Raw genomic sequence first — 27,937 nt, 5'->3', positions numbered from 1 at the left:
ATATTTTTTAAATATTAACAATCGTTTTATCATTTTACGTTTCTTGACAGTCCTTTTCTTTTTATTATTATCATCTCTCTCTTAACTGTTAATTTTTTTAGGGAAGGGGGTTGAGGAGTTCGTACATAGCATTTATAGCACAAAAAGCGCTGTTTTTGTTCACAAAAAGATATTTCACCTGCTTGTTGATCTTCGACATTCCTAAAAGTAGTTCCATTACAGCTTGCACTGACATGAAGAGAAAATGCTGCAGTGGGTCGGCAGTAAACAGTGTAGCGCCCACCGACGCTGCAACGCGGGGCGCTTTGGTCGGCACTCCCAACTGGTGCCTTGGCGCCGACTCTCAAGGAAGAAAACAATAAAGAAGCGCAGCGCGTGCTCGAAGCGCAAGCTCGGCACGCGCAGTGTTGTTCCAGGAGCTTGAAACGCTCGTCGTCGCAGCCTCCGCTCGGCTTACCGCCTTCTGAGTAGGAACGACGGCACGGCTCATTCGCCGCCGTCACGTTAATTCCTACAATGGTGACCCGGACGTTGTATTCCAAACACATGACAGTTGTATACGCACCACAAGTATATGCGTGCACACACAAGGTACTTTATAGAGAGGGACCATATGGAAGAGAATGTTCCAACATCGCTCCCAAAGAACCTACTCATATTCTCCCACAAACAACAAGATTTCATTCTGCTGTCTGGAACATGCTGATCCAAGGGCTCAGTTGAGTAGTTTGTGAGAAAACACTGAGGATTGCCCCAGGATAGGAAGAAAAAAAGACAAGACAGTAACTTGCAAAATAAAATTATGTAAATGACAAACAGCAAAAGAAATCAATAAGGAGTCCCTGAGCATTACAAGCATGCACAACAACCAACAGCAATACACATGGGAACAAGCTACAGTGCAGTTCAATAATGACCTGCTAGCCTTCGATGCATTATTCAATTTCAACATGTGACATTGGGAAGCAGCAACTTGAGCGCTGTTTCAGATGTTCACTCCCATGCTGTGGCAGAGCGCAAGTGTTAAATGAAGCTGGTGCAGTCAAGACAGCCATCGCCTGAGGGCAGAGGGCTTTTAAAGTGAGCAATAAATGCTGTGACCGCGCTTGTCAATTTTGTGCTACTTGCACATCTTCTTGTGATTACTTTCATTGTCCCTGCTGCAATCACTAACCACAGCTTCTGTGGTTACGTAGTTTGGTTCAAAAATCAAATACGTAGCCCCCATTGTTTTTTTCATCCCCATGTGAACTTTATTGCGCCAATGTTTCTTTTTCATCATCTTTCACTGTACCTTTTTGTTCTGCTCTCCCTCTTCACTGCATAGTTTATGCTAGCCACAATTATCTTTTGTACCTCTAATACAGAATGTCCTACCCAGTGTAGCCATATTGCTGGATGGAAATGAAACCGAGTATATGGGCCACAAGAAGAAATAAGAGGGAGTAGGAAAAATGGTGAATGGTTGGCATGTGTACGCATATTCCGTTTGAGGTGCATTTGTTGCTTGACTGTTATTTTGTGACTGACTATAGTGTAGTTATTCTGTGCAAGGTGCACAAAAACTTATCTTCAGTATGCTCCTTTAGTTGTATCATTACACTACATGTAAAAATACTGCAGCCAGCAAAAACTTTTTCGCAGAACAAGGAGTAAGTGTAAAAGTAATGCTCACTCACTGCTAAAGAGCAATGAACTACTATTGCTGTGCTTTGAAATTGCATACAATTTGTGTCCACTTAAATGGACACAGTATTAGTCAATTTCCGTCTGTCTCAAAAATTGTTTTCTTACGACCTTAATCACACGCACCAGACATTTCAGAACATGCAATCTCTGATGCATTCTTACCAGGCTTAAGGTGTTTGTTGGAAGATGCAAGGCAAGTTGCACCTTGCCATGAGTCAGCAGTGTCAGCCATGATAGCTGACTTTGAAGCCAAATTGGACTGCTGCAGAGAAAGGTGTGAACTTTTGTAATCCTTCTATCTCTACTGATACAAAGCACATTGGAGAAATTATTGCAGAAATAATTTCTTCAAGGGAGACCCCCTCATATTCAGGGCATTTTGCAACTTATTTAAAAATGTTGCAACACCCCTTGGGAGGGCCTTGAAGTGGTTATAATTAAGTGCTACAGCACATTCACTGCTGTGTTCTCTCTGCAATGCATACACTTGCCCCATGCAACTGCACATCGTGGCCAATGGAGGCAGTAATTAGCAGTGCAAAAGATGCATAGCATTGATTTTCTGCATTTTTTTTATTCTTTCTACGCTCCAGTTATGCCAGTTTTTTTTTTTTTTTTCTTCGGCCAAAAGTCGGATACTTTTATAACAGACCTCATATATATTGGAAATTGTTTTCCCCCTCAATATTCTAAAATTTTTCTGTGACTCTCTGGAAGGTATGTTTTTTTATAAAAACTTCTTTGGAAATTATAGAAGTTTTCTACAATAAATAAATAAATAAAAAAGAAAAATAGGTCAATATGATCACTTTTGTGCACTTTCAGCTGTCATTTGCTCACTGAAGTGGTCCAAGTAATAATGTATTACACGGCACATTTGATAGAGCACTTCATTAGCAAACACTTCTGAAAGTCTTATGAAATCAAGTTTTCTTTTGAGCAAGAAAATTTTCAGAAGATGGCTTTTTCACCACTCTCCGTACTTTTCATGTTACCACTTGCCTTCTGTGTTCCTCCCTATTTACTCCTCATCTAAGCTTGCACAATTTATTCCTTCACCAGTATGAACCAAATTTCTCAGCAACACATACTATTCAACTATTGATAACCTTAGCATTCATAGTAAATAGACATGCACTGAGCACAGTCCACCTTTATTTATACATTTATACTCCAATATAAACAAATAAAAAGATGAATGCATTTTTGGTAAATTTTTGTACAAGTAATGTCTGGCTCTTTAATCCAGCTGAAGTGGTGGGATTGCTTCCTCTGCCATATGCAATTTTAAGTATTCTAGAACTTTAAGAGTAAGAAAGAAAGAGTGCATGGACCAGTAGCGCACCCAGGATCTCTGCCAGGGGGGGGGGGGGTTGACAGTTTGCCAATACCATCTAAACAGCACTAATTTCGATTTCTTCACGGGAAATTGTCAAAAAATTCGCTTTTTGCGAGTGTACAGACGATTGCGCGTCTTGCATCTTAATTGCAGTACTTAAATGCGTAAGGAAAGAAAAGGGGTTAAACAAAAGGGGGGGTTAAGTCGGCCTCAGGGGGGGGTTCCAACCCCCGAATCCCCCCCCCCCCATCGGTGCGCCACTGGCATGGACGAGTACTTCATCTTCTTTGGTTTATTTTTCTTGAGGTATCTTGAATATTTTGTTCAAATTTAAACAACTAAGAAAAGCTGTCTGAGTGTACCAATTAACTATGGCGTACCATTCCAGAACACCATCACTGAGCTCGCCAATGGCAAGTATGGAGGAGATGAAGCGGAAGATGACGAAGATCTTCACTGTGCCTCCTACTAATGCTCGTTCGAATCTTCCAAACATTTTTCAGTTGCGAAAGAAATGAGCAGAGGCATTGCTAGTCAAGGCCTACAGTGAGTACCTGACCACCATGTTGGGCTTTTAAGGCATGAAGAAAACCCTAGGGCAACATCACGTGCTGACAGCTTCACACTCTGTATTTGTGAAGAGCAGTATGTGTGGTTGCCTGTCAAGCTTTATCCTTATTTGTTTGCTGTAGTTTATGCTTGTGAAAGAGAGATCATAAGCCTGATAACAGACCAGCTAGGACGTAGTTCCCGCTGTGTGCATTCATAGATTGAGTTCTCTAAACACAGGGGCACTAGTCACAGAGTTTCTGTTGGCTCAGACTCCATGTCACGAGCGCGTCTTGACGGAGCCAAGCAGGCAAAAGGGAACATTTGCTGAACGGTAGCGCGCCAGGTGTTGCATGAGGGGAAGAGGGCATCGCCGTGACGCCACGTCACCCTCGCTCTCGCTTTCGGAAGCAGGCACACGGCCCGTATCTCTTTATCTGACCCCCACTGGGCTTAGCTGCTGTGTGCGCCTGCTAGTCTTTGTCGCCGCTGCTGCTTCCTCGGTCTCTCATCACGCAGGACGTCAGTGGCATGCAGCGTTGGCACTGCAGGCTGCTGCTGCCTGCTGGCTCGGGCAGCACGTACTGCTATGGTACATTACTCGCAGCACAAAACTCGAAGGACCGCTCAGCAGCGTTCAATTGGACATTAATGCTTTCGCATTCACAACTCATAAGAAGTTGTTAGCTGTCCTCAAATGTTTTTAGTTGTCTGTTATGCTCAAACCATAAAGACTTTAATCAAATAAGAAAGCCTTATTAAAAACATGGCATATATTGATTCATATATAAGGTTGTGGAAATTTTTTTATAATTTTTACCTTTAGCTGGCATGAAGTTTTGGAAACTTCCTTGTTGCAGATAGTCCAACAAGGAAGTTTCTGCACCTTGGTTGCTTGGAAAGGCTGCATTTACTTGCATGGAAAATAATAATGTGCAGTTGGGCAACAACTGTTTTATGAATTAAATCTTTAATTAAATACTGTAAGGGACATGTTACAATACAAAATTAAAGCTTGCTGGTACACAAGGCACATCTATTTTATTATGATTCAAATGCTCATATCCGTTATAAATTATCAGCTATTAAAGTTGCACTATAATTCTTTGGCATTCCATAGTATGCACCTTGTTCGTAGTTCCAAACTTTTGCTAGTCAGATATGCAAAAAAATGATGAAGATTTATTGGCATCAGTACTAGCCATAATGATGCCCATGCTATGTGGGAAAGCAGTAGCTTCACAAATGTGAAAACGGGCTTCTATTGTACAGGGAGCATTTGTTTTTACTCAATGCAGCAGGTGCCTGGTTTGCTTTTTTACTGCATTCTTTAGGCTTGCGAAGCAATGGTTGTCAAGTCAGGGATCATGCAGAAGCGTCCTCATACTGTATTACGTTCAATCAGCTTTTCTGTTCAAGCAAGGTGGCCTAGTGTGTGTTCAACTGGCGCTGGAGCCTCCGCATGCTTTGTTCTGTACATTGCTCTTCAGTTATGAGGAGTGTTGAATAATATTGTGCAGTAATGAATAAGCACACTTGCACAGGCGATGTGGAAAATGTAAGAAATTAGACAGTTAGTCAAGCTTCGGATGAAGGTCAGTCTGAAATCAACTGCGTGCTGTTGTGGGAGTGAAAACCCCACACACGACATGAAGGATTGCTGGTAATAATTTGTATGTACGTTATTGTAGGGCTGAAAGATAAAAAAACAAACCACAGTGTGGGAAAATAAAGTTGCACTTGATATTATTCGAACACAATTATCTAAATAACATGCACTCATGAGCATCTAATGTAGTTTGAGAAATCGTTAAAACACACAATCTGCGAAAACTTCTGTGCCTTCGCTGCTGCTGTCATTTAAATATTATGTTGCCAAGTCGACCTAAGCGCCAATTTTGCGTCTTCTCCCTTTGAAGAAGTGCTAGCAGCACTGGAGGCTTGTTTGGACGATACCTCCAGTAGAAGTTTTATTTTTGCAGACATCCCAATCTGCCAAAAATTCTTAAATTTGACGAACAGCTAAAGTTCAATCGTCATATCAGACGGTGCATGGTGTTGGTGTTGCTAGAGAATAATTCCAACAGGAATGTTTAACAACGCATAGAACAACTGTCAATCAAATTGATCAATTTCTATAGGTGCAGTAACGAAAGAGGTAAACATATAGAGTTAAACCTGCTTATAACGAACCTCCATATAACGAATTCCTGGATATAACGAAGTTTTTCGATTCGCCGCCGTTACTCCATAGAAGCACATGTATTTGAGACCTCTACGTAACGAAGTGGCAGCGAGAGACCCCTCGATATAGCTAATTTTCCCCTCCGACCACCTAGAGATTTCGCCCGAAATTTTGTCATTTTTGCGCGAGCAGCAACCGGAAGCACCTTCTCCGCCGCGACGGAATGCGAAGCGAGTGCACGTGTGCGTGCATGCGTGTGCGAGGCGGCCCTGCATCCCTCGACCCGGCGATCTTGCCGCCGCGGGCGTGACCTTTCCCCCTCCCTTCATTCAAATCTGATCCTGCCGCTTGCTGCAGCTGGCCTAGCCCGCCAAGCCGGCACTCTCTCCTTTTCCAGCTGATGTTGCCGACGCGCTGGTACACGCTGTGGCACATCAGACTCGATGAGCGCGGACACGCACTGTCAAACGCTGGCGGCGTGTGGAAGCGCCGCTGGAGAAGCGAGCGAAGTGACCTTCGTGCTGTTGTCTATTCGCTTCAACGCAAACTGAGCGCCGAGAACACACAGCACGCAGAAAGCTACAAGCCGCCGACGCACCTACACTGCTAGACTCTGCCCCAACGCAGATCGCTTTCAAGATACGGCCTGCGCAACCGCGCGCCGCCCCGCTATCCCTCCCCCCTCGTTCCCTCGCCGGTGCCTCGAGCACAACGGAAGAAGGCGCGCTTCCTCCCTGCTTTTCTTGCGCGCGCGAGATTTAGACGCGGTCGTCGGCTCCCCTCGCACGTTTTCACTCGCACATACGGCGTGCGGCGACGGTGTTATCGCCCTTGGAATTTAGCGTATGGCCACTCTAGCGGCAAAAACACGCGGCAAAAGCGGCAGGAATCAGGGCTTTTGCGGCGTGCCGCGCGAAATGGGTTCGAGACCCATTTCTGCGGCAAATGCCGCGTGCCGCGAGATGAAGAACCAATCAAGAGCGACGAGGGTGACATCATGGAGCCATCACAACCGGAACGCCGCCGGTCCGCGCCGGGTTTTCAATCGACGATCGTCATCTCTCGCATGAAACAACAAGCGCTCACAGTGTTGCTCACCCGTTCGGAGAGCGCGGGAGATCTTATCACGCTGCCGTGCGACGAGACGCGCATGCCATGGTGGCCTCGCGGCAAGGCGCTGACGCGTGGCAACTTGCCGCTCGCTGCATGATGCGCGCGTTTTTTGCCGCTAGCGTGGCCGTACCCTTATATACGGAATATCTATGAGCCAAAACCAATTTTAGGGCCACAACACATCATGGACACCATCTTTATATAGCAAATACGGATCTCAAGGGCCATACTTTTGCTGGCGGAAACCGAAAATACGTCATAGTTGTCGCCCCCGGCACTTTGGGCGACCAATGCCATCAAGCCAAGCGACATGAAAAGTTAAAATGGCCGTTCGGGCCGGCGTGGGCTGGCATTTCACAACGTATGATGCGGGAACGGTCCCACAGTTGCGACGCAACAGCGGGGTTACCAATACATTGGGTTCTATGGGAACTGTGCCGGGACCGGTCGAAAACGATGTAACTGCCGGGAAAACGCAGCCCCCGGGAACGTAACAGCGAGGTTCTACTGTAACACTATACAACGCTACGACGCCATCGTGACGCTCGCTCTTAGTTTCCGATGCCTTGCGCTTGTGCGAAACGACACGCGTCCATGCATCCGGTACCTGGTGTGACATTCCGAGGATGAGTGCTTCGACGAAAACCGAAAACGGGTGCGCGTTACAATTGAGGGCGCGTTAGAATCAAGTAAATACGGTAAACATTTCCGAATTTTCGTGCCGAACCTGCATATAACGAAATCCTCTTTATAACAAATTTTTTCGGGAATTTGTCAATTTCGTTATATCCAGGTTTAACTGTACTGTAGAAACTCGTTGATACGTTTTGGAAAAAAATGGGGAGCAAAAACGTACTAACGGGGAGAAGATACGATCCAAAGTAGCTAAAAAATTCAACTGCAGTTGATATCTACGTAATGCGAATCTTTGTGGCACGAGGCACGAGACACTGACGCGTGTCGGGCTGGTGGGGCTTCGGTGTCCCGAGAGGCGGTTTGTTGTTTTTTTATTGCATAGTGTCTTAAGATGCCAACGGGAAACCCAAACGAAATCAAGCTGGTGGGCAACACTGGATGCTGCTGAAGCAAAATGTGATGCTCTCATCGCACCGCCTGCAACAGGGAACGGCAGCGCGTTCGGGTTACCACCTACTAAAGGCATCTAATCTGCTTCCAACAGCACCAAACCCCACGCACTGTAAAACAGATAGGTGAAGATGCTTATTGTAGTAAGGTTGGTGGCGATAGCTGTGAATGCAGCGTGCCACTGTGATAACAGGTTCTTTTGTTTAATTTGGTTCTGACTGTTCTCTAAGGCAGAGCCTCCGAGAAACCAATTGAGGACAAAGCCGTTTTTTGTAAAACGCACACAAACTTTTAATAAAAGGAAAACGAAAAGCAGCCCATAAAATAAACACTCAAAGAAATATCATGGCAAGAAACACGCTCAGAGCTTAAATGGTATCAATAGCACGTAAGTTCGGGCATATCATGCGTGTGAATGCACACAACAGTTTCAACGCTGAGAAGCGGAGATGAGATGATGCAAGAAGCAGTGTTGGTCTCACCAAAGGTCGGTATATTGGACTGTTGAACAGGCAATCAGAGTGTGGCAGCTCTGGCTTGGACAGGGAAGGCAGGCGGCTTGGCAGCACAGGCAGATGGCGGCGGCGTTCTGGCCAGGCAGCTGGGCATAGAACTCGGGCCCGTAGCCTGACTGCCCACGTTCTGCCCATGGGCGCAGAAGCTTGCCGGCGTCGGGCAGCAGTTCTTGATCGGGTGGAGTGGCAGCGCTCGGGAACAGGATGACGGGAGGCCCCGGTCCGATGAAGTCCTGGTGGCTTGGGTCCGGAACCCGACGGCCGGTCTTCAACTCCCGGTCCGGTGGCCGACCTTCTCCTGGTGTTGCTTCCTGGAACTCCCCCCTTCTGCCAGCGCGCCTCGCTTTTGTGCCGCTCTGGCCGATTCATCTTTTGCTGATTGGCCACTCGAAGATCCATGTTTTCTTCTGATTGAATGCCTTTTCCTTTTTTTTAATCTTCTTGCGCCGTGTGTTCACATGCCGGACGCTCTTCGACGTTGTCGTCTTCTATCCAGCATGGAATTCGCCTCCGCACACGCATTCCTTGTCATCTGCTTCTTGTCTGTCTCCATCCACCACACCAGTTCGTGCAATCCACACATCACAGCCATGAACCGGGAGGTGATTTGCTGGTCCCGGAATAAAAAACTGAGTGCGCAGTGGCATTTTCATGCCAGACAAGCGGGCGAGAGTTGCGGTGTAGCTGCCACGGCAAGTGGCTACAGTTGTCGATCGCACGTGCCTCATGCATTTTCTTGTTTACATGGAATCTAGCAACCAGAAAACGTACGATACGATCGCAGTTTGGCGATGTACTGAACGTTGGTGCCGAAAGATCGTGTTTTTTGGGAACATTTGAACCGGTAAAAAATATGCGTAACTCTATTGGGTCATTCTTTGTGTTCTCGATCGCGTGCGTTGGCACCGGGAAATGTACATAACAGGATCATATCAATGAGGTTCTACTTTATTTGGCATTCGATTTAGCTGCTGTAAGGAGCTCTTGTTTTGACGAAACCAGTCATAGCGTCCTTTGTGCACTGTGGAGTGGAGGAGCATAGTACCCTTTTCTGACTGGCGCTCGCTGGGTGAGCCTCACGCAAACTAATCTCTGCTGCACTGACTCTAAGAGTAATGCCATCTCTGCATGCATTTTGGATGCCACACCTGGCAGTACTGTAGCAAGCAAAAACAATGTTGTGGGCAACACAAAGAAGTGTTTTTCAGAAGATAGTCGTGTATGTTTTGAAAGCCTGCTTCTGTCGCACTAAATGAGGTTAATGCAAAAGAAATCGCTGAATCTTGCTGATTTCTTCTTTTTGATATTGACAAAGCAATATGTCTACAGGCCACCAAGCAACATACTTTGGACGAGCTCAAGGCATGAATCCAAGATGTGCTTACCGACCAAGCGTGCCAGAGATTGTTGAAATCAGTACAGTTGAGCGTGGTTATAATGAACAGGTTTATGTAAAAATAGTCTGACATATCAGGTAATTCAATATACCCGAATTCGCCTACGCATGTTTCCATTTTGTCAAGCGCGCAGACACGCGAGAAGTATGCCGCGTTTTCCCGACCGACATGCACATGTGCGAGTTGCAAGAGAACACCCGTTTCTGTGCCTTTGTCCCAGCCAAGCTACACTACGCAACCGCGGATAAAGACTAGGTGTAGCAGTTGTAGCAAACAGTAACGGGGATTAGACCCTGTTGCAGCTTGATGTTGGCGTTTGAGCCATGGAATCCACCAAGCCCATTGAGGAGTATATCTGGTAGTAGAAATAAGGAAAATGGTTTAATTTACATTATTTACACTGGCTCCGCGTACGGAAGCCCACTCCATCAGGAGCACATTCAACGACTCAGTTCGTCTCAGGTCACGTCAACCTCTCCCTCCTGAAGTCAAGGTGTCTCCTTATAAAACATCGATCTTCCCTAGTTAACCCGACTTGGGAATCAGATGACCTTGATGTGGCCAATCAGAGGGGTCATATGGTTCGCTGAACTCCACCTCCAATGTTGCACCTTCGAAGCAAGGACGAGGCAATCCAGAAACAGGGGGTTGACACTCCTTCCACGAAAATTGGTGACTTAGTTTCTTGCCCTCCACCGGTCATCTTGCCAGGGTCAGGAAAATGGCGTTCACGCTAATCCCCACTTCTAACGAAGGGTGGCGGTTGTGGTCGGTCGCCTCTAAGTGAGCTGCTTGTCCGAACGGCACTGTCGCCGTCTGGGCGACGCTGATGAATGGGGTGGCATCGGGGAAAGCACCCAAAGAATGGGCACTGCCGAGTTGAGGCGCTTGTTTGCCCGTCTCGTCGGTGTCGGGGACTGTCGCCGTCTGGGCAACGCTGACGAAACGGGCTGCCTTGTAGGGAACGTACAAGTTATACGCTGGCCCAGGTAGATACGTAACAACCCGAACGTCTGACTCGTTCTTCATCTGGTAGCAACTGAGCCAGCAGCCTTCGTGGCCGCTGCTGGAGCCGGACACCAACTTCGGGCAGCATGCTCGAGCAACGCCGTCGCGACCAGGAAGCAGTTCCATCACCAGTGTCAGCTTCCGCAGGATAGGCGGCGAATCGTCGTCGTGCACCAGGACGAAGTGTCCAACTTGAAGTCGTGGTGGCAGCTTCGTTGTCACCTCATGTGCAGAGCGCAGAAGCAGCAAGTACACTATTGCACGCCTAAATGCAAACACTGGACGCTAGCCACGGATCACTGAACTAGCATATTGAGCAGAAGTGCAAACACTGGACGCTAGCTATGGATCGCTGAGCTAGCACATTGAGCGGCAGTTCAACTGATGGCAGGAGCAGTTCAAGTGACAACCTGAACAGCAATGCAGATGGTGACTTGGTGATCGATCGAGGTGATAATCTGAGTAGCAATGTTTGTGTTGGCTAGAATGGTAACGATCAGCGTCAGTTCCTGTCATTGCCTGGGGTAGGCTTTGCTCTGCGAGTTCCAAATACCAAGTCCTTTCAGCTGTAGCGTATGTCTTGGGCATCGTAATGTATCTGATGCTGGCTTGTCGTCATTCGCATTTCTACTTGTTGCTGCATCGGCAGTGGCCTTCCACCGCAGATGCCCTTGTGGCTCAATGTAGCATTTGTGCAATATGTGTGTTTCCTCTTGTGTTGAGCTTCACTGGACCACTGCGCGTCAGCGTTCATTCCGGAAGAGCGGCGCTTGTACACCTGCTTCTTGACGTAGTTGCATATTGTCATGCTTGCACTAGTCGTTGAATTACCGTCCGGAGTACATGAAACCATCGTTGGCAATGACCTTGAGCCTCATCTGTTACGCTTATTTTAGCATTTCTTAGCCTTGGGAGACTTTGTCGGCACATAGTCTCTGGGAGGCTCTCCAGTATCAAAGACCAGAGACGTGCTTTGTGCAGTTTAACCTTGGGAGAATTTGTGGAGGGTTCCCTGGACCGTCCATCGAAAACGGGTTTTCACAGCAGTAACTTGAGGCGATAATCAAGATATCTGGTCGGTTACAACATCCCAGTAGAAGTCGGAGCCTATCAGGATGCAGATCTCGCTCTCCCGGAAAGTCTTCGCCTCGGAGCGTGCATCAGCAGAAGCAAGACCGTGGTGTGTCATCATGGTGATGATTGCACCATCCACCGGTGGGCTGGTTACCGCAGAGATTTCCGGCACTTCGAGGGCATCTACAGTGGTCTCGTTGGTACTGTACTGGCTTTGGAGTGTGACGGACTCTTGGTTACATATAAGGGTCACAGGTCGATGTGTTTTCCCGAAGGTGAGTAGGGTGAGGCGCTCAATGCCTTGAACCGGGCAATTGAGTGCTCGAGAAACGTCCTGCCGAACGAAAGTGCGCTGACTGCCCATGTCTAGCAGGAACCGCAGCAAAATTGACCTAGCTGGTACAACAGTCCAAGTTCTGCCCATCTGTAGGAATTCCGGCATGAGACCGGTGCCACTCGTGGACACAGATGTTGCATGAGGTGGTGTGTCGATGGACTCCGGCCCGCTTGTACTTTACACTGACGGCGCAGACGCGTTGCCCAGACACTTTGCCTGATTTTGCGTCGGAGTACACACATTGCACAGCGACGTAAAGTGTTGTCCAGCACAGTGGGCGCATTGCAAATTTTTGGCGCTTCGACATTCACTGGCAACGTGGTTGCGCTTGGTGCAGCGGAAGCAATGCCTGCACGTCTGAAGCCTCCTGCGTCTTTCTTCGGAAGTGAGTGATCTGGACCGCGATTTTGTAGCGGTGCCTTATGACATATTCTATACTAGTTTTATCATCCACCGCTCATGACCGGCTGATTCCGTTGATAATGCGAGCGGACTGTCGCTCTGACCACTGACAAAGCGCGATAAGTGCGAAAAGGCATTATTACTGGAAAAGCATTGCTACAAAATACTGGCCCTGGAGCGTTCCTGAACTGTATGGTCCGACGCGTTGCACAGGAGGCAGGGACACGTGTACAGCGAGCTTACTTCAGTTGACAGAGCCGCTGCAGAGGGCAGGTTTAGCTCCAGAGGTCACGATTTGCGTGGATGATGCCGCTGGCTTGCAGATGATTTGGCTTGGTCGACGGCGCCTTCCTCCCTCGCCTCGACTTGAATCCGTAGGAAGCTCATCAGATGTTTTACTTGCTGGGACTTGTCTTCTGTAACCGCTGCCGTGTCATTGTGGTTCGACCAAGAAGCCTCCTTCAACCAGTGACGGTACAGGATACCAAAGCCAGGTGGTAAGGCCTTCATGATGACGCATCGCTGAACAGCAGCATACTCACCTGGTGAAACGCCAAGGCCCTCCAGTGCGCTTGTGTGGAAAGTTATCTCATCATAGAGATTTTGAAGCTTGTCAAGACCTGTTGAACTGCGAATGGGTGCTATTGTAAGTAGGTGGGCCAGATGGTCATTGACCAGCATGTTACGGCGGCTGAACCGTTCGAACTCGATGAGCTCCACCTGCTTCGCTAAGACGAGCTCGAGGTGCTGGTGCAGCACCTGTACAGGGGTGGCCTCAGCTGACAGCAGGGCGTCAATCGTAGAAATGGCCTTGGTGAGGGCCCTCCGGACGAAGCCACGCTTGGTGCAGAGTAGCTCCATTGCCTGAACGCGAGGGTCAGATGACGGGTTTCGGCACCACTTGTAATGTAGCAAACAGCGACGGGGATTAGACCTGGACCCGGACGTCTGACTCGTGCTTCATCTGGTAGCAACTCAGCCAGCAGCGCCTGTGGCTGCTGCACGTGCTCGGCGCACCTTCTTTATTTGCAACAGCAGTCACAGAACCGCGCTCATGATTAGGAGGTCCGTAGTTCAAATGCCTGTATGACCGGCTTTTTTTTTTCATTTTTTTGTTTTAAATTGTAATATTATATCATTTTGCCCTTCTACTTCTGCAGTAGTTTTTTTACCCAAGCTTCTCCACGAGGCCTGACAGAGGGTTCCTGCCAAGGGGAGCAAAGAGACCTGGCGTGAACCGCTGGGGTTGTGGCTTAGGTAGATGCCACTTTAGCGGCCGCAGACCAGTGATTAATGACACGTTGTCACTGCGATTTTGTTGTTTTATATGCTTCCCCACTACGGACTCAGTATTGGCTTCAGTGAACCCATTTAAACAAAAGTTAACCACTGGTTCTCGCGTAGTGCACATTGCCATAGGCTAGGGATGAACAGAGCAAAGCATGTATTCCTCCGTAGTACTTAGGCATAGTCCCCAAATTTCTCTCTCACACTCACACATGCACACAAATGTCGGGCAAAGTCAGTGCAGCTGTTGCATGTCTGCGCCATTGACGAAACAGAAATACGCCTATAATGAACTTAAACGAGCATTTGTGGTGTACTTATTACATACGCATTTTTTATCTTCAATGGAGAAAAGAAGCATGGAAATAATAAATTTGTTTAGAACAAAACTACACATAATTTTTGCCTGTGCCTTATACTGTTTCTCAGTGTCACTAAGAATAGGTGACTCGATAGGAGCTCACATCAATACGTTTCTGATATGCTTTTGCATGCTTCCAAGCATTCTCGCACGCATGGTCGAAAATAAAAATAAATAAATAAATGAAATAACTATTCTGAACACTGCATTTGTAGCATGCAAGGGCCTTTATGCCACTGGCAGCAGAGGCACCTATTTCATATCCTTTGTCCAGTTCGTTATGAGCAATATACTTTACATGAGTATAGATCAGTAAATTTCTTGTGTTCAATATAGAGAATATAGTTAATTTTATCTGGATATTTTATATATGCATTCGACTGTCTGTTTATTTCCTGAATGACTATAAACTTATAGGCAGTGCTGCGACCTATAGAAAATTTCAGAACAGTGTAAAGTATTTTTGTCTGTTGTAGAAAACAAAATTTGTTTTAATAAAGTTGGCTTATAACTCTGTAAATTAGAAATTTACAAGAGAAATCTAAATATTAGGATGTTTCAAAACTTATTGAGAAGAGCAGTTCATGTTTGTCCAACATAGCCATTCCTGATCAATAGTGAACCGTGCATGTAGCACAGGTGCCTTCAATGTGCAGGAATGGATAAGCCAAGTGGTTTGTGGTGTGTTTGAGTGAACTTGTGGAGAATGGCGGAAGGCAGCTCTCGCCTTGCTCCTCACGCCTGCACTGCTACTGTCGATACCTACAGCTGGCACGGCGACGACATAGCCAACTCAAGCTAAAGCTCTAAGCTAAAGCACGACACTTGCATGTTCCCACAAATTTTTCTACATATATATGTGTGTTCAACCTTATGAATAGTTAGCCTCAGTTTATTGGTATGTGTTTATCTGTGCAGGTGAGCCCAAGCTGGAACTCTTAACAGTCTACAATGTAAAAGGTGGTGGAAGGACACCAGTCTGCGTCGCATCTAGTCATGACCAGAGGGAAGATGTGCTTTATGTTTTTACATAATGCTATACAATGGACCCATTAGGATATGTTGGATGGGTCACATGATATACAGTGTCGCATAAAACAGTAATCTTTGTTTTTAAAGCGGTTTCTGCCATGCGCTTATAACCTTTATGCTGAAGAGAGATTTTGTACATACAATACTACATATTTTTGGATGACTTTTATTGAAGAAAGGTCCTTTGAACTTGTGATTCTTTCATAATGTAAATCTATAAGGACTCCATAATTGTAAATACACTTGTATAAACTGTAGTCTATGGGGTCTAAGCCACAAAAATAAATGCATATCTCACAAAGGACTGGCCACATGGCAATTCAATGTAAACTTCAAGTTGTACAGTGTAGACCTTTTATATAGTGTGAAAGCCGCAGTACTGCATTAACAGTATCCTTTATCTTCACAGTCATCATAAATGCCTCATAATGGTATACCCAATTATGAAACACATTTTATTGCATTATGAGTGCAAAATAATACTGGAAAGCTACAGAAAGCTTTTACTCTAATATGTTGCCGGCTCATTAATGTGGTCGCTGGTGCTGAGTGCCAAATTCACAAGCGCAATGTCCTCTAAACACATGCACGAGTACATCTTAGAGTACTATCATTGTTCTGCATTACATTCAGCACATTGAACTGAGGATTTGATGCCACCTAGCTCTCTCCATTGGACATACCGTACTTACTCGATTCTAACGCGCCCTCGATTGTAACACGTACCCATTTTCCGTGACAAAAAAAAAAAAAAAAGGTCCTTTACAGTACCGCGCACCTCCTGCAAGCAGAAATACAACTTTCGCTCATTTGGAAAAACAGATTTCCTCCCTATGCACTGACGTTGCGATAAATAAAATAAGTCGCAGTTTCACCCGAAAGGCGAAGCATCGAATGCAATAGCAAATTAGCAGACCGCTATACAAAGTAAGGATAGCAGTTTTATCCGCCGTATAAACTTGCAAACATTCGCTTACTAAATAAATTAACAAGCACGGTGTCACGCGCGGACAAGCAAACATGGACACATCTCGCTCGTTGACCGCGGAAACGTACTCAGTGACGAAGCGCGGTGAGCAAATTGACCTTCGTGCTATCATGCCTCTTGCTACAACGCGACCTATAAGCGGCGAAAACACGGCCCGCGGCGGACTTTCCCCATTGCAGATTGCTTTCAAGATAGGGCCAAGGTGATCGTATCGGCGAAGTGGGTCGTCACAGATTACGTCCTGCTTCGGTCCACTGAAACCGTTCCGCATTGCTTTGGTGGCGAAAATCCTCTCCTTCTGTTTGCGCCAGTCCCAAACGCAAGTTTTGGATTCTCCGAACGCCCGTGATGCGGCCCGATTTCAGTCTGTCTCCGTGCACATGATCACTTTCCTTTTAAATGCGGCATCATGATGAACTCGGTACTTCATGCTGATGGAGCAGACGCAAAGAACGTGAAGACAGACGGTAGACTATCGTCTCAGCACGTGTACTGCAGCACATGGAGGAAGCAACGGTAGCTAGGCTCGACGCGCGTGCGAGGCGGCCATTTTGAAATGCTAACGACTATACAGTAACGCAGATTTAGGGTTGTACTCGATTCTAACGTGCGCACAATTTTTGGACCTGTTTTATCGGAAAAAAAGTCTGCGTTAGATTCGAGTAAATACGGTAAATACTGCGGCTTCTGTAAGGTTCACTACATTTTTCTCTCTCACGTTTGTATGTAGTGTTTGACCAACACACCATCCAGCGGAAACAAACACTTTGTGCTGCATGCAGTCTCAAGCAGTTTTTCTGTCTGTTTCTTAAATTTCTCTTTGGACATTGCTTATACACAGAAAATCCAGAAGTTTTTGCAAGTGTGCACAGCAGCATATAGGATATGTAGCGTCTGTTGGTGTAGCATGGTGTCTAGGAAGTGCACCATAAATGAGGCCCTCCATATTTTTGTTAATTTATTAGTATGACATTGTTAGCTTGTCTGTTGAAATAAAGACACAAGAACTTAATTGCAGCTTAGAGGGAATGGAAATTGTCTTCGGACTCATTTTCCTTTTCTCATTCATAAATTTTGTTCTCTTCCGTATTTATGGCATTCTCTTATAATATTAAGCCTTCTGAGTATTTAAATTTTTTTTCGTTGGATGAATACTACGAGTTTTGCCTACAGCCTATACAGGAAGTGCATTACAAAGTGTCATGAAAACAATAATGTAGGTTGAGTTTCTTTCAGAAAAAAATTGTGGAGAAACCATCAACAATAGTTGTCTCAGTGTAAGCGAATAGCTGAATGCTTCTGGATAAATTAATGATGTGCTTGAAGGTGTGTAATTGTTGCAGTGAGGATATTTAGGTAGCGTTTGTTGTTTCATTGTGTAATTTCATAGAGAACAGAGCTGTTAACCAATACACCTGTAGTGGTGCTAGTGCCCTCTCGTGCAGCCACCACAGAAGGAAAGGGCTGCAGGGAAAGAGGTTGGCTTTCCTTCACTAGCGCAGCACCACAGCAGCTGAACATTTCTATGTTTAAACCTTCAGACACCCCAAAGCTCTCGTGCTACAGCACGTGCCAGTGGGCCCAGCTATTCCCTTACACCCACAGCGAAGTTCTACATTCACATTGTTGCCTATTGCCTTGTGGCCCGTTGCATTGTGAAGCTTGCAACCTCTAAAACAGTCCTGGATGTTTAACCACTTTAACCCCCCCCCCCCCCCAAGAAAAATACTAATTCCAGAACAACATACCAAATTTCCCAATTTTTCAATGTAGCCATGAATTTTTCTATGTTACTCTGACTCTGAAAATATATTACTTGATTCTTGATTACGTGTTTTTTCCGGACTTCTACTGCCCTCTAGTGTTGAAAGTTGAACCCAAAGCCAATAACCGACGGTAACTCGTCTTTGACGGTGGGAGCAGCACAACATTGGGCTGAACAAGTGTGACTCGTTATTGGCGGGTATTTGTACAACCAACATTTTTAGGTTTTGGTTCTAGCTACATCGATGTGTTTTGAGTGACACATTGAGTGCCGGCTGATTTGTGCTTGCAATGCACATTGTGCTTTCTCGTGTTTGTATTATCACTGGCGTACCAACTATTTCTCGAGTGAGGGGGGCAAACTGCAAACCATCTGGCCTCTCTCTCTCTCTCTCGTGGACGAAATGATAACTTCTGGGAGCCGAACCCACAACTTCCGCATTATGCATGCATTGCACTACCGATTGTGCTACGATGACGAATATCAATCCGTCAACTAACTTCTGTATTAATGTTTACTAGATCCAGCCTGTGAGTGTTTGACAGCACCACTTAGAGCCATGGTGGGGGTATGTGGAACATCCTTTATTGCCTGATGGCCTCACGTAGCATGCGAACTTAAGAGAGCAGGCACGTGGCTAAAAAACCCTTGTATGCTACCTATATAATGGCATCAAGACTGCCATATTCAAGACCCTCGCTATGAATAAATGCCAACACACAATGAAGCCAAGGAAAGCACGTTAAAGACAGCAAATTTATGCCACACACTGTTTGGAAACTGGACTATATAAATCACACATGCTGACTTAGGAAAAGCGTAAAATTTATTTGAATTTGAATTTATTCATTCAAATTATATAAGATCTCAATATAGTGCAGGGACAAAAGGCAATGAGTGCCTGGCAGAGGTCCCTGACCCCACACAGTAGTAGCAGTACAGCCCATATAAAAATAGAGATTTGCTATGAACAATTTTAATAATTGATCAAAGAGTAGTATTTCGTGTTTAAGTCTATAGCACAAATTTATCGCTAGTTAAGGCAATAGTACTGTCGAGGTTATACACAGCAAAGTACAATCAACATAAAAGACGTAATATTCGCTAGGAAAAAAACAATCGCAGATATGCGCGACCTTACAGATTTACAACCTAATTTGCTGCGAAGCCGGTTCTTTCAGGCAGTTGCAGTAGCAGTTTCGGTTTGCTGTAATTATCGCGCATCCTTTAAAAAGTTGCCTGTATATGACTGCTCTTTTTTCAACCTTGCCCGCTTGTAACGCTTTAGAGCATTTGTTGTCAGGAATCTTGAAAAAGCCAGTAATACATCAACACACATTTTACTTCGCGTTCATATCGTCTGCCCAATTTCGCAAAATTTGTTCTCGGTAATATTCGTAGCGGGCAGCGGGCTAAATCCGTCTTTTGCATGTCCCAAGTGCACATGCGCTGTACCCTAGCGGCGAGTGCCGAAAACGTTTTGTACGGCGTCGGTGGTTCGTGCTGCTGATGACGCACGCGTATGCAGCATAGCCGTCGACCACGCGAACTCTTTATTGTCGGCACTGTGCCGGTCGACGACGCGGTATTTACGCTGTGTTTCGGTAGAAACTTCAGCTGTTCACATCGATATTCGGTTAACGTCCGGTGCATCACAATATATGCCGACACGACACCGATGTCGGTCACAAGTCGACCTCACGCCGGCACCAACGCTCAGCCGGCTGTAGTTGTGATACTGTGTCAGTGGGATATCTATATTGTCATACAAGTATATCACGAAGAAACGACCGACGACGCGACTGACGACAGCAAGTGATCGCAGTGTGATAAGCTTTCGTGCCGACTCCGCCAACAAAACCAGTGTGCTGGTCACCGTGCGAGCGGCCTCCGAGTGAGAACATCACACCGACAACGTGAATATCGCCGCAAATGCGCTCGTGTATGTATTTATTGATGCTCAAATTGAGTCGAAACGTGCTTCCGACGTTGATATGCACGATTTCCAGCCCATTACAGCCCTCCACATCAAGTTGGCGATCTCGTTCAGGCAGCTTCATTAGGCCTAACACAGCCTACGAGTTCGTCCGCTACCGGTGGACCTGAAATATAGGATAAGCAAGTACGACGAAGGAAACTGCTTATATAGTTCAGTACTGACCTTACTGACTTGAAGTGAACCACTCTTAGCATAGTATGATGCATACACAGAGTGGGAAGCGGCGACACGGCGCAGTGCTAATAACGCGGTACAGGCACCGTTCTTGAGCAAAGGCTGTCGGTCGTAGTCGCCGGCGCTTCCATGAACGAAGTGCAACTACAGAGAGTGTATTTTTATGCTGCCAGATTTAGTAGTTACCGAAAACACAGTTTGCCTCTTATGCTAAACAGGCAACAAGTGATGGCCCCTTCGATACTGGATCGTAAGCAACAACACTGCTCGTTGCCACGCGAGTACGGCGGGCATCGGCGTTTTCACGTGCCAGTGCGGCTAGGTGGTCGTTGTCGCCATTTTCTATGGGCCCGGGACGTTCATGCCTTCTCGTCTCAGTGTGATCGCTTCTGATATGTGCATGAGAAGTGTTCATATATGCTTTGAATATTTCCTCATTATTTCATGTGAGCGGTGCACGATTTCTACTGTACTTGAAGCGAACAGCGAGCGGTGGCCGTACGCGTGCCGATGTAAACAGATGCGCCGTTCTTGCGTTGCATAAATACTCTGGGCGCAGTGTCGCCCCTTCAAAGAGCTATGGCCACTGTGGTCGATACTCAGCTATAAAAGCAGTTTTTATCATATCCTATTAGCGTACGTTCAGTGCAGGTCTAACAGTGGCAAATGCATTAACTCGGCTGCTATATACGATACGGCTAACCTCCGCTGAGCGGAATCGACCCCAGCTTAAACTTAATGTGGGCGGCTGGCGAGTGCTCACGTTCGTGCATTTCAACTTTCGGAGCATGTTTGGACTCATATTCGGTACGAATAAATATGAATAACAGGAATACAAGTGTAGGCGCTGTGTCAATCGCGTTACGGTGCGATGTATTCGTTTAGAGGCACATCGCACGGTGACTGGTTTTGTCAGCGTAGCTGCACGAAATCCCGTCATCATATTTCGCAACTTGCGATTGTAAGTCGCACCAGAGTCATTACCTGCCTAGGCATCCTGTCCAACAAGCGGCCGCTCACACAAAACGAAAATTACACGACTGACAAATGCACAAACCCATTTCAGCTCGCTTCTTGCAGCGTGCCTCTGCGTCCCGCGGGGCCCCGACGCCGTACATATTGTTTCTCGCGGAGCCCGCTAAGGTGGCGCCACAGCGCAATGCAAAAGGCGAATTCTGCCTCTCTTGTCAGACATACTCGTAACGCTCTGGAGCACTTGCATACGTAACTTATTGCCGAAGCTCGAATTACCCCACCCATTTTTGAACATTCCTATACTTATCACCCATTATCTTGTTTTTACTGTCACCAAACATAAAGATGCTGTGTAGTTTTGTTCATTAAGGACACCAAGGGAAACCAATATATCACGCGTAAAAAAAAGAATAAAGCGAGGGTTCAATAAATGTTTGGAACACTTCTAAATAAACCTGAAGCATTAAAACTTCACGACACATTGCGTTGAAAATGCGCCCATTTGTTCCAGGTATAGTCTCTGAAATGCAGAGTACTCTCTGGAATTCCAACAACATATACCTGATAACGGCAGTGCGACCGTTTCAAACACTTGCTTAAGAATGTCTCTTTTTTTTTTTTTTTTTTGCAAAAGCTGTATTTGATCAACACACATTTAACATCGCATACAACCTTGGCATAGCGTTCCCCCTATGTTTGCAAAATTTTACCTTGGTTGTCGTTGTAAATATGCTAGGGCAGCCGTCTTAAGTTTTACGGCGCTCGTAAAACACGTTAATAATGATTTGTACCACGTGCATGCATAATCTATTGGAAAAAGGTACATTTAACCCTTCTATTTAGAACATTGCCTGCACATTACCCATACCATGCCCCTAATTTTTCCTAGATATGAATATGATGCCTTGTTTATAGTTCACCAAAGGCATTGAAAAAACAAACTACGAGCCTCGTATGATGCATGGAAATAGAGAAGGTGAGGGTTCAGTAATAATTTATAATGCTTCCATTAAAAGCTGGAGCAAGAAAGGTTCGCAACGAAATTGAAGTCCGTATCTCGTGCAGATGTTTTAGGAGTCTTGGAAAGATTTTGAAGAATGGTGTTATGACACCCTGGAATGCTTGAATAAGTAACTTTCTGCAAAGACTGTTGTAAACCCACACAGACTAAACATTTATTACTCGTCACGCAGGACATGCTTCCTACTTATATAAATGCAAATATAAATAATGTGCCTTACATATAGTTAACCGAAGAAACCGAGAAAAGCAACCAAATGCCTTATTTAACACATATAAATTGGGAGAGAGCAAGTACGGTAAGTAATCATTTTCAAAGCACATAACTATTCTACACAGTTCCAATTTTCGGTATGCATCACCCAAAAAGTGGCCCCATTTTTCTCAAAATATGAAATATCTGCTGATCTTGCTCCTGTCAGGGAACATGCGCTAGTGTAAATCTCATGTAGAAACAGCCTGAAAATGAAATGGACAGATGTCAGAAGTGACACATGGCAATAGAAAAAATTCAGGTCAGTGCTATAACAGTATTGCAATGGCTCTGCACATTCGACAAGGTCGTTTTCACCAACATATCTAGGATAACATGTGATTACACAACGAAATTTGACAGTCAGACCTGTAATGTTTTATTTGTTTGTGATGATGAAAAGGGACCGAGATTGTAACGCTATGTCGACAATCTTTGAGCAGAGATTGAATAGTTCCGGTATTTGATAATTCAATAATTTCACATGACCAGGAATTAGGGACATCGCCGAACAGCACTTCTAGCGGCCTCCTCTGCAAAGATGCGCGTTTTCTATGGGAGAGCATCGTTATTCGCGAATAACTAATCATACAAGCCATCTTTCAAAACATTCCTGTGGAAATAGGACGCCTAGCCCAAAATGCCATGCAAGCGGTACCATTACTTATGGTCGAAAACCCGTTCCAAATTGTGGGCGAAGTTTGAAGTATGGGAGTCTATGGAGACATTCAAATTTTGGAGGCTTTTTTGGCCAGTAAAAAGCGATTTGTGATGAAACTATTGCATTGATTGGTATATTCCCGGGGTTTTATCAACTTCAATGACTCAGCTTTCAGCTGGTTGCTGCAGCAGCTCTTTAAATGCAAAAAAGTCATTCCAATATTGCAGTTTTCATAACAAGGGCGTGGAATTTATTGTGGTAGATATATAAACCTAGTTTTTGCCTGCAGCATCACGTCAAAGCCATAGCCGAGCGCTCGGAATGACGATAGATAAAAATCACTGATACCACGAGTGCAAATTAGCAGGTTCAAAGCCGCCGGCACCTTGCTTTTTTTTTCTTTATCAATTTGTCGCTGCTTAGTCTGGCAGTTTTCTGCCAGATGGCATATTACGAAATGCAGGTCATTTAGTTACAGTTCTTGTTTTGTTTTGGTTTTGTTATGGTTTTGTAATATGGTAAACATGCTTCCAAACATCTTTCTCATTTCGATAAAGATTACTAAGAAATATTTTTTTTGCTTCCGCAACTTTGTTTGGGAAAGGCGTGTTTGTGCGACTCTTGTGCTGCTTGAAATGTGCAAAAAAAGAAAGTTTAGCGTCCAGTATGCGCAATTAAAAGAGACAAAATTAGAAAAATTTCCAGCAGTCGCAGAAGTAGGATTCGTGCAAAGGAATATAGCCGAAGTTATTCGAAGGAGTCCATTTGCGTTATATCAAAGCAGAATTTTTGCATACCTGGTCCTGGGTGTAGATGAAGGTTGTCTGAATTATTCCACAAGTTAGTTCGCTTCATACAAGCCGGTACCTCGAAACCTAAAAATTTGATTCTCAATGCAGCACACGTGTCTTCTCAGTTGAACTATATACATGTAGCTTCAAGAAATCAGAAGTACAAGGTCTTCATATATTTTTGCCACGACGAACGTAGAGGGGTATTGAAAATTATGCAAAAACAGAGGGGCGTCCTAATGTAACCTGTTGTGTAAAATGAGAGAATGATCCCAATCGCAGATCCTTGTTGAGTTATGCCCACAAAGTGTTGCAAGAAAACTTGTCTTCGGCTACAATCACCACAGTTGCTATAGCATTCCGCTGTGCAGTTCTTGACTCACTTTGTTGCTGAGTCAGGTCACAGCACCTTGATATAATCTCTGGTGCAATTATTCCGTAATTGTGTGAAAATATTCTTCTACCCTTAATTTAACGTGTTTGAACAAGTGAAGAAACATGAAAAATTACCGTGAGTGTTTACTAGAAATATTCTCTCATTAGATTCATTTACGACTCGTAATGGTTCGGTGGTTTTGTTATGATCATGCCAGCGCCCGCTGAGCCCCATTTATCATTTTCTCCACCGCCTGTAAATAAAACTGAAAGGTGTCATTCGTTGTGCGTGAGTAGCACAATGGCATCTGAGCTTTTAATATGGTCCCACTAAGCTACCCATTCCCTCTTCTGCTGTAGTGCCGCAATACATGGCAATTTCACCCTTGAATATTAGCTGTTCAATTTCGCCGAATGCTTCGGGAGGTACACGACACGAGCTGGCAAAATTTTGACGTAGTCCTGACATTTAAGTAAAATTTCATGGGGAATTTCAGTATCCTTTATTTGTTTACATATCTATTGTACCTCCCCCCAGTTGTGCTATTAATGATGTATTACATGAGAGTTTTGTTATACTCTATACATCATGTCTACGATTGCTGTCTTGAAAATCAACCAGGCTGAGTTACTGACGTTATGACATTGGCTGGAAGGTCATTCATTTAAAAAAATTGTGTTTGCAGAATAAAAAAAAAACAGAACAGGTGCTCAATCACACAGTCACTGTCAAAAGGATACGCGGCCGAGGTTCTGCGAACACGTTTAATGCCAACACAGCTAGGCCCGCAGCCAGTAAAACTATGCAAAACTTGTTTATTCTAGACCAGCACATGCTGTAATCCGAATACCATGCTGCATGCCTAGTGTGCGGAAATATCAACTTTTTTTTTGCAGGTTCCGCGGTCCGTAAGCTTTTGACGCTGACTATACATTTCGAAGGTGGTAAACTGCTTTTTGGCTGATAAGGTGATGACTAGCACCGAGCTCTTAATTGATGATGGAATATTCGAGCGTAGAAGGGTAGAACTTATGCAAGGTCAGGTGACTTCACGATGCAAATCTTGTGACAGAAGCTCATGCCTTTTGTTTGATAACTCTGACGATGGATTAATAGTCAGAGCAAATGAATCTTACCATGCAATTTTTTACAGACTTGAGTGTACCGCATAGGTTCTACGGGGTGATCATTCTTAAGTTCTGCGGAAACTTTAAAAGATGGCATAATTCTAGTCCTTTAGCTGCATTATTCGAAGAGGCTGGCGTTACTAGCATGAGAAATCAAAAATATTTCACCTATTTAACAAAAATTCACTAATTAACTTTTTAATAATTGATTTACGGCAGATATTGTCATTTACGAATTGTAGCCAGTGAGTTTGCAAGACGTAACCACTTGAAATGAATTTCCAGGATTACATCAGTTTGGAGATAATATTTCCTTAAGTGGTGGAACGAAATACATGGGCGTTCCAGTTACTGTTGTGCTTCAATGCAAAAAAAAAAAAAAGTTGCAGTTTCGCCCGAAAGGCGAAGCATCGATTGCGATAGCAAATTAGTAGAGGGTTGTACGAAGCAAAGATAGTAGTTTAATGGGCCGTATAAAGTTGTAAACATACGCTTACTAACTAAATATACAAGCACGGTGTCACACGCGCACACGTAAACATGAACACAACTCGCTCGATGACCGTAGCAGGGGTGGGACTCCTGCGCGTATTGCGCCATTTTGATACAAACGGATATTCCTGCGCCAAACTGCGCTAAACATGGAAAATGGACCGAAATTGCGCCACGCTGCGCCAGAACGCCTTCGGCAACTGTGCTCCGGCAGTGGCTGCGAACAGCGAGCGGATTCGTTCTCCGAAAAAGAGTGCGGCCTATCACATTCCGCAGACCACGCGACGGCGCCTCCCGCACAGTTTCTCGTGATTTCGGGCTTATGACATGGGACTTTTCGGCGCTTCCAGCAAGTCGCTGGAGCGCGCGTGGCCACTCCCGGCTCTTGTCACTGCTGTCGGAACGGCCAGGGCGGCTGTATATAGAGTGTACTAGAATACGGTTGATTGGGCCGAGCGGCGCGGTGCTCCCTAGCTGAGGCGCAAAACACCGAAAAGTAGGCTGAGGGCACTACACGAGTGAACTAGATATTATAGAAAGGCGCGTGCTGCACAGTGTTCAGTGGGCGAGCGTCTCTATCCACAGGGCCAGTATACCGTAAAAAGATTCCAATCTGTTTTTATGCCCATAATATGGGCGAGGCCTGAGCCATTTTGAACGTCGCGAAGGGCTAATGGCAGATTTGGAATAAAAACTCGCAGTTTTGCCCGAAAGACGAAGCATCTATTGCGATAGCACATTATATGTACGAAGTAAGGATAGTAGTTTTATCGGCCGTATAAACTTGTAAACATTGGCTTACTTAATTAACAAGCATTACTTAATTAACGAGCAAACGTGAACACACCTCACTCGATGACCGCGGAAACTCGCAGTCTAAATGCTGGAGTGAGGAAGCGCGGTGGCAACAGCGAGCGAATCGACTTTCGTGCTGCCTCTTGCTTTAACGCGAACTAAGCGGCGAAAACACAGCGCGCACGAAGCTATGAGCACTCGCACTCTGTCCCCATCGCAGACCACTTTCAAGACAGGGCCCGCACTGCCGCGCAGCCGCCGGAGAACGCCCCCCTCCCTCCCTCAATTCCCCACACGGTGCCTTGCGCGCGACCGAAGACTGCGCTTCCTGCACGCTTTCCTCCCTTGAGTGCGCGAAATTGAGCCACCATCGTCGGCTCACCCTCGCAAGATTTAGCACATACAGCATACGGCGACAACGTTATCGCCCCTAGGCTTTATACGGAACATCACGGCGATGACGACGGCAGAGATGCGCCTGCAGTGTCCATATGATTGCTATCGCAATAAAGACAGATTGGAATAGTTTTACGTTATACCAGCCCAGGGTTGATTCCCGCTCTCAGGGTCCGCGGTGACATATCGTGATTGAGAAATTACTGTTAGCGCATCGATTGGATGCATAATTTGAGAACATTTTCCGCTATCACCATGAGCGTCGGCGCGGGAATATATAGTTCGATTGTAGTCCCACTGATGCTTTCGGCTTTACAGGAAAACATGCGCCGTGCCGCTGCTTGACCCACTCTTCCATATTCTAGTATGTTATAGCTACAAAGTGTGCTTACAGTATGCACTTTGTGTTGGCTTATTCTCTGTTTCATCGTGGTTACGAAGTGCGCTGTCATTCCATTATTCCACCGAAATTCAGATTGGCCTGCTCCAAAGTGCTCCAAAATGAAATTTGCTCTGCTCCAAACTGCTCCAAAACACAATTTTACCTTGCTCCAAAAATTGCTCCAATTTGACTTTGGGCAGTCCCACCCCTGCCGTAGAAACTCGGTGTGAAAAGGCCGGAGTGAGAAAGCGCGCCTGCAGCAGCGGGCAAATTGACCTTCGCGCTCTCTCTCGTCTCGCTTCAACGCGAACTAAACGTCGAAAGAACAGCGCATACGAAGCTATCGGCACTCGGCGCATGCACTTTGTC

General features: G+C 45.5%; 1 protein-coding gene and 1 long non-coding RNA gene across 3 annotated transcripts in view; one reads left to right on the top strand and one right to left on the bottom strand.

The window, feature by feature from the left end:
* The window catches only part of LOC119435911 (RAB11-binding protein RELCH homolog), a 141,747-nt gene extending 123,557 nt beyond the window's left edge, over positions 1-18,190 (top strand). The window contains exons 22-24 of one of the 2 annotated variants that reach the window (XM_037702606.2): positions 1,816-1,963; positions 3,417-3,574; positions 15,261-18,190. In XM_037702606.2, the coding sequence (XP_037558534.2) occupies positions 1,816-1,963; positions 3,417-3,546 (278 nt within the window). In that variant the 3' untranslated portion in view covers positions 3,547-3,574; positions 15,261-18,190. The other variant, XM_049660884.1, reaches the window with a different exon arrangement.
* LOC125942664 (uncharacterized) lies at positions 1,851-26,972 on the bottom strand. Its single transcript, XR_007465296.1, has 3 exons — positions 26,843-26,972; positions 4,398-4,490; positions 1,851-1,951 (listed from the first exon to the last, which is right to left on the bottom strand). It is a non-coding gene; the product is annotated as an uncharacterized LOC125942664 (long non-coding RNA).
* Between the last annotated feature and the right edge of the window lie 965 nt (positions 26,973-27,937).

Source organism: Dermacentor silvarum, chromosome 1 (assembly GCF_013339745.2).
Source record: "Dermacentor silvarum isolate Dsil-2018 chromosome 1, BIME_Dsil_1.4, whole genome shotgun sequence".
Lineage (NCBI taxonomy): Eukaryota > Metazoa > Arthropoda > Arachnida > Ixodida > Ixodidae > Dermacentor > Dermacentor silvarum.
The sequence above is the reverse complement of the archived record's forward strand: the minus strand, read 5'-3'. Positions and strand labels throughout refer to the sequence as shown.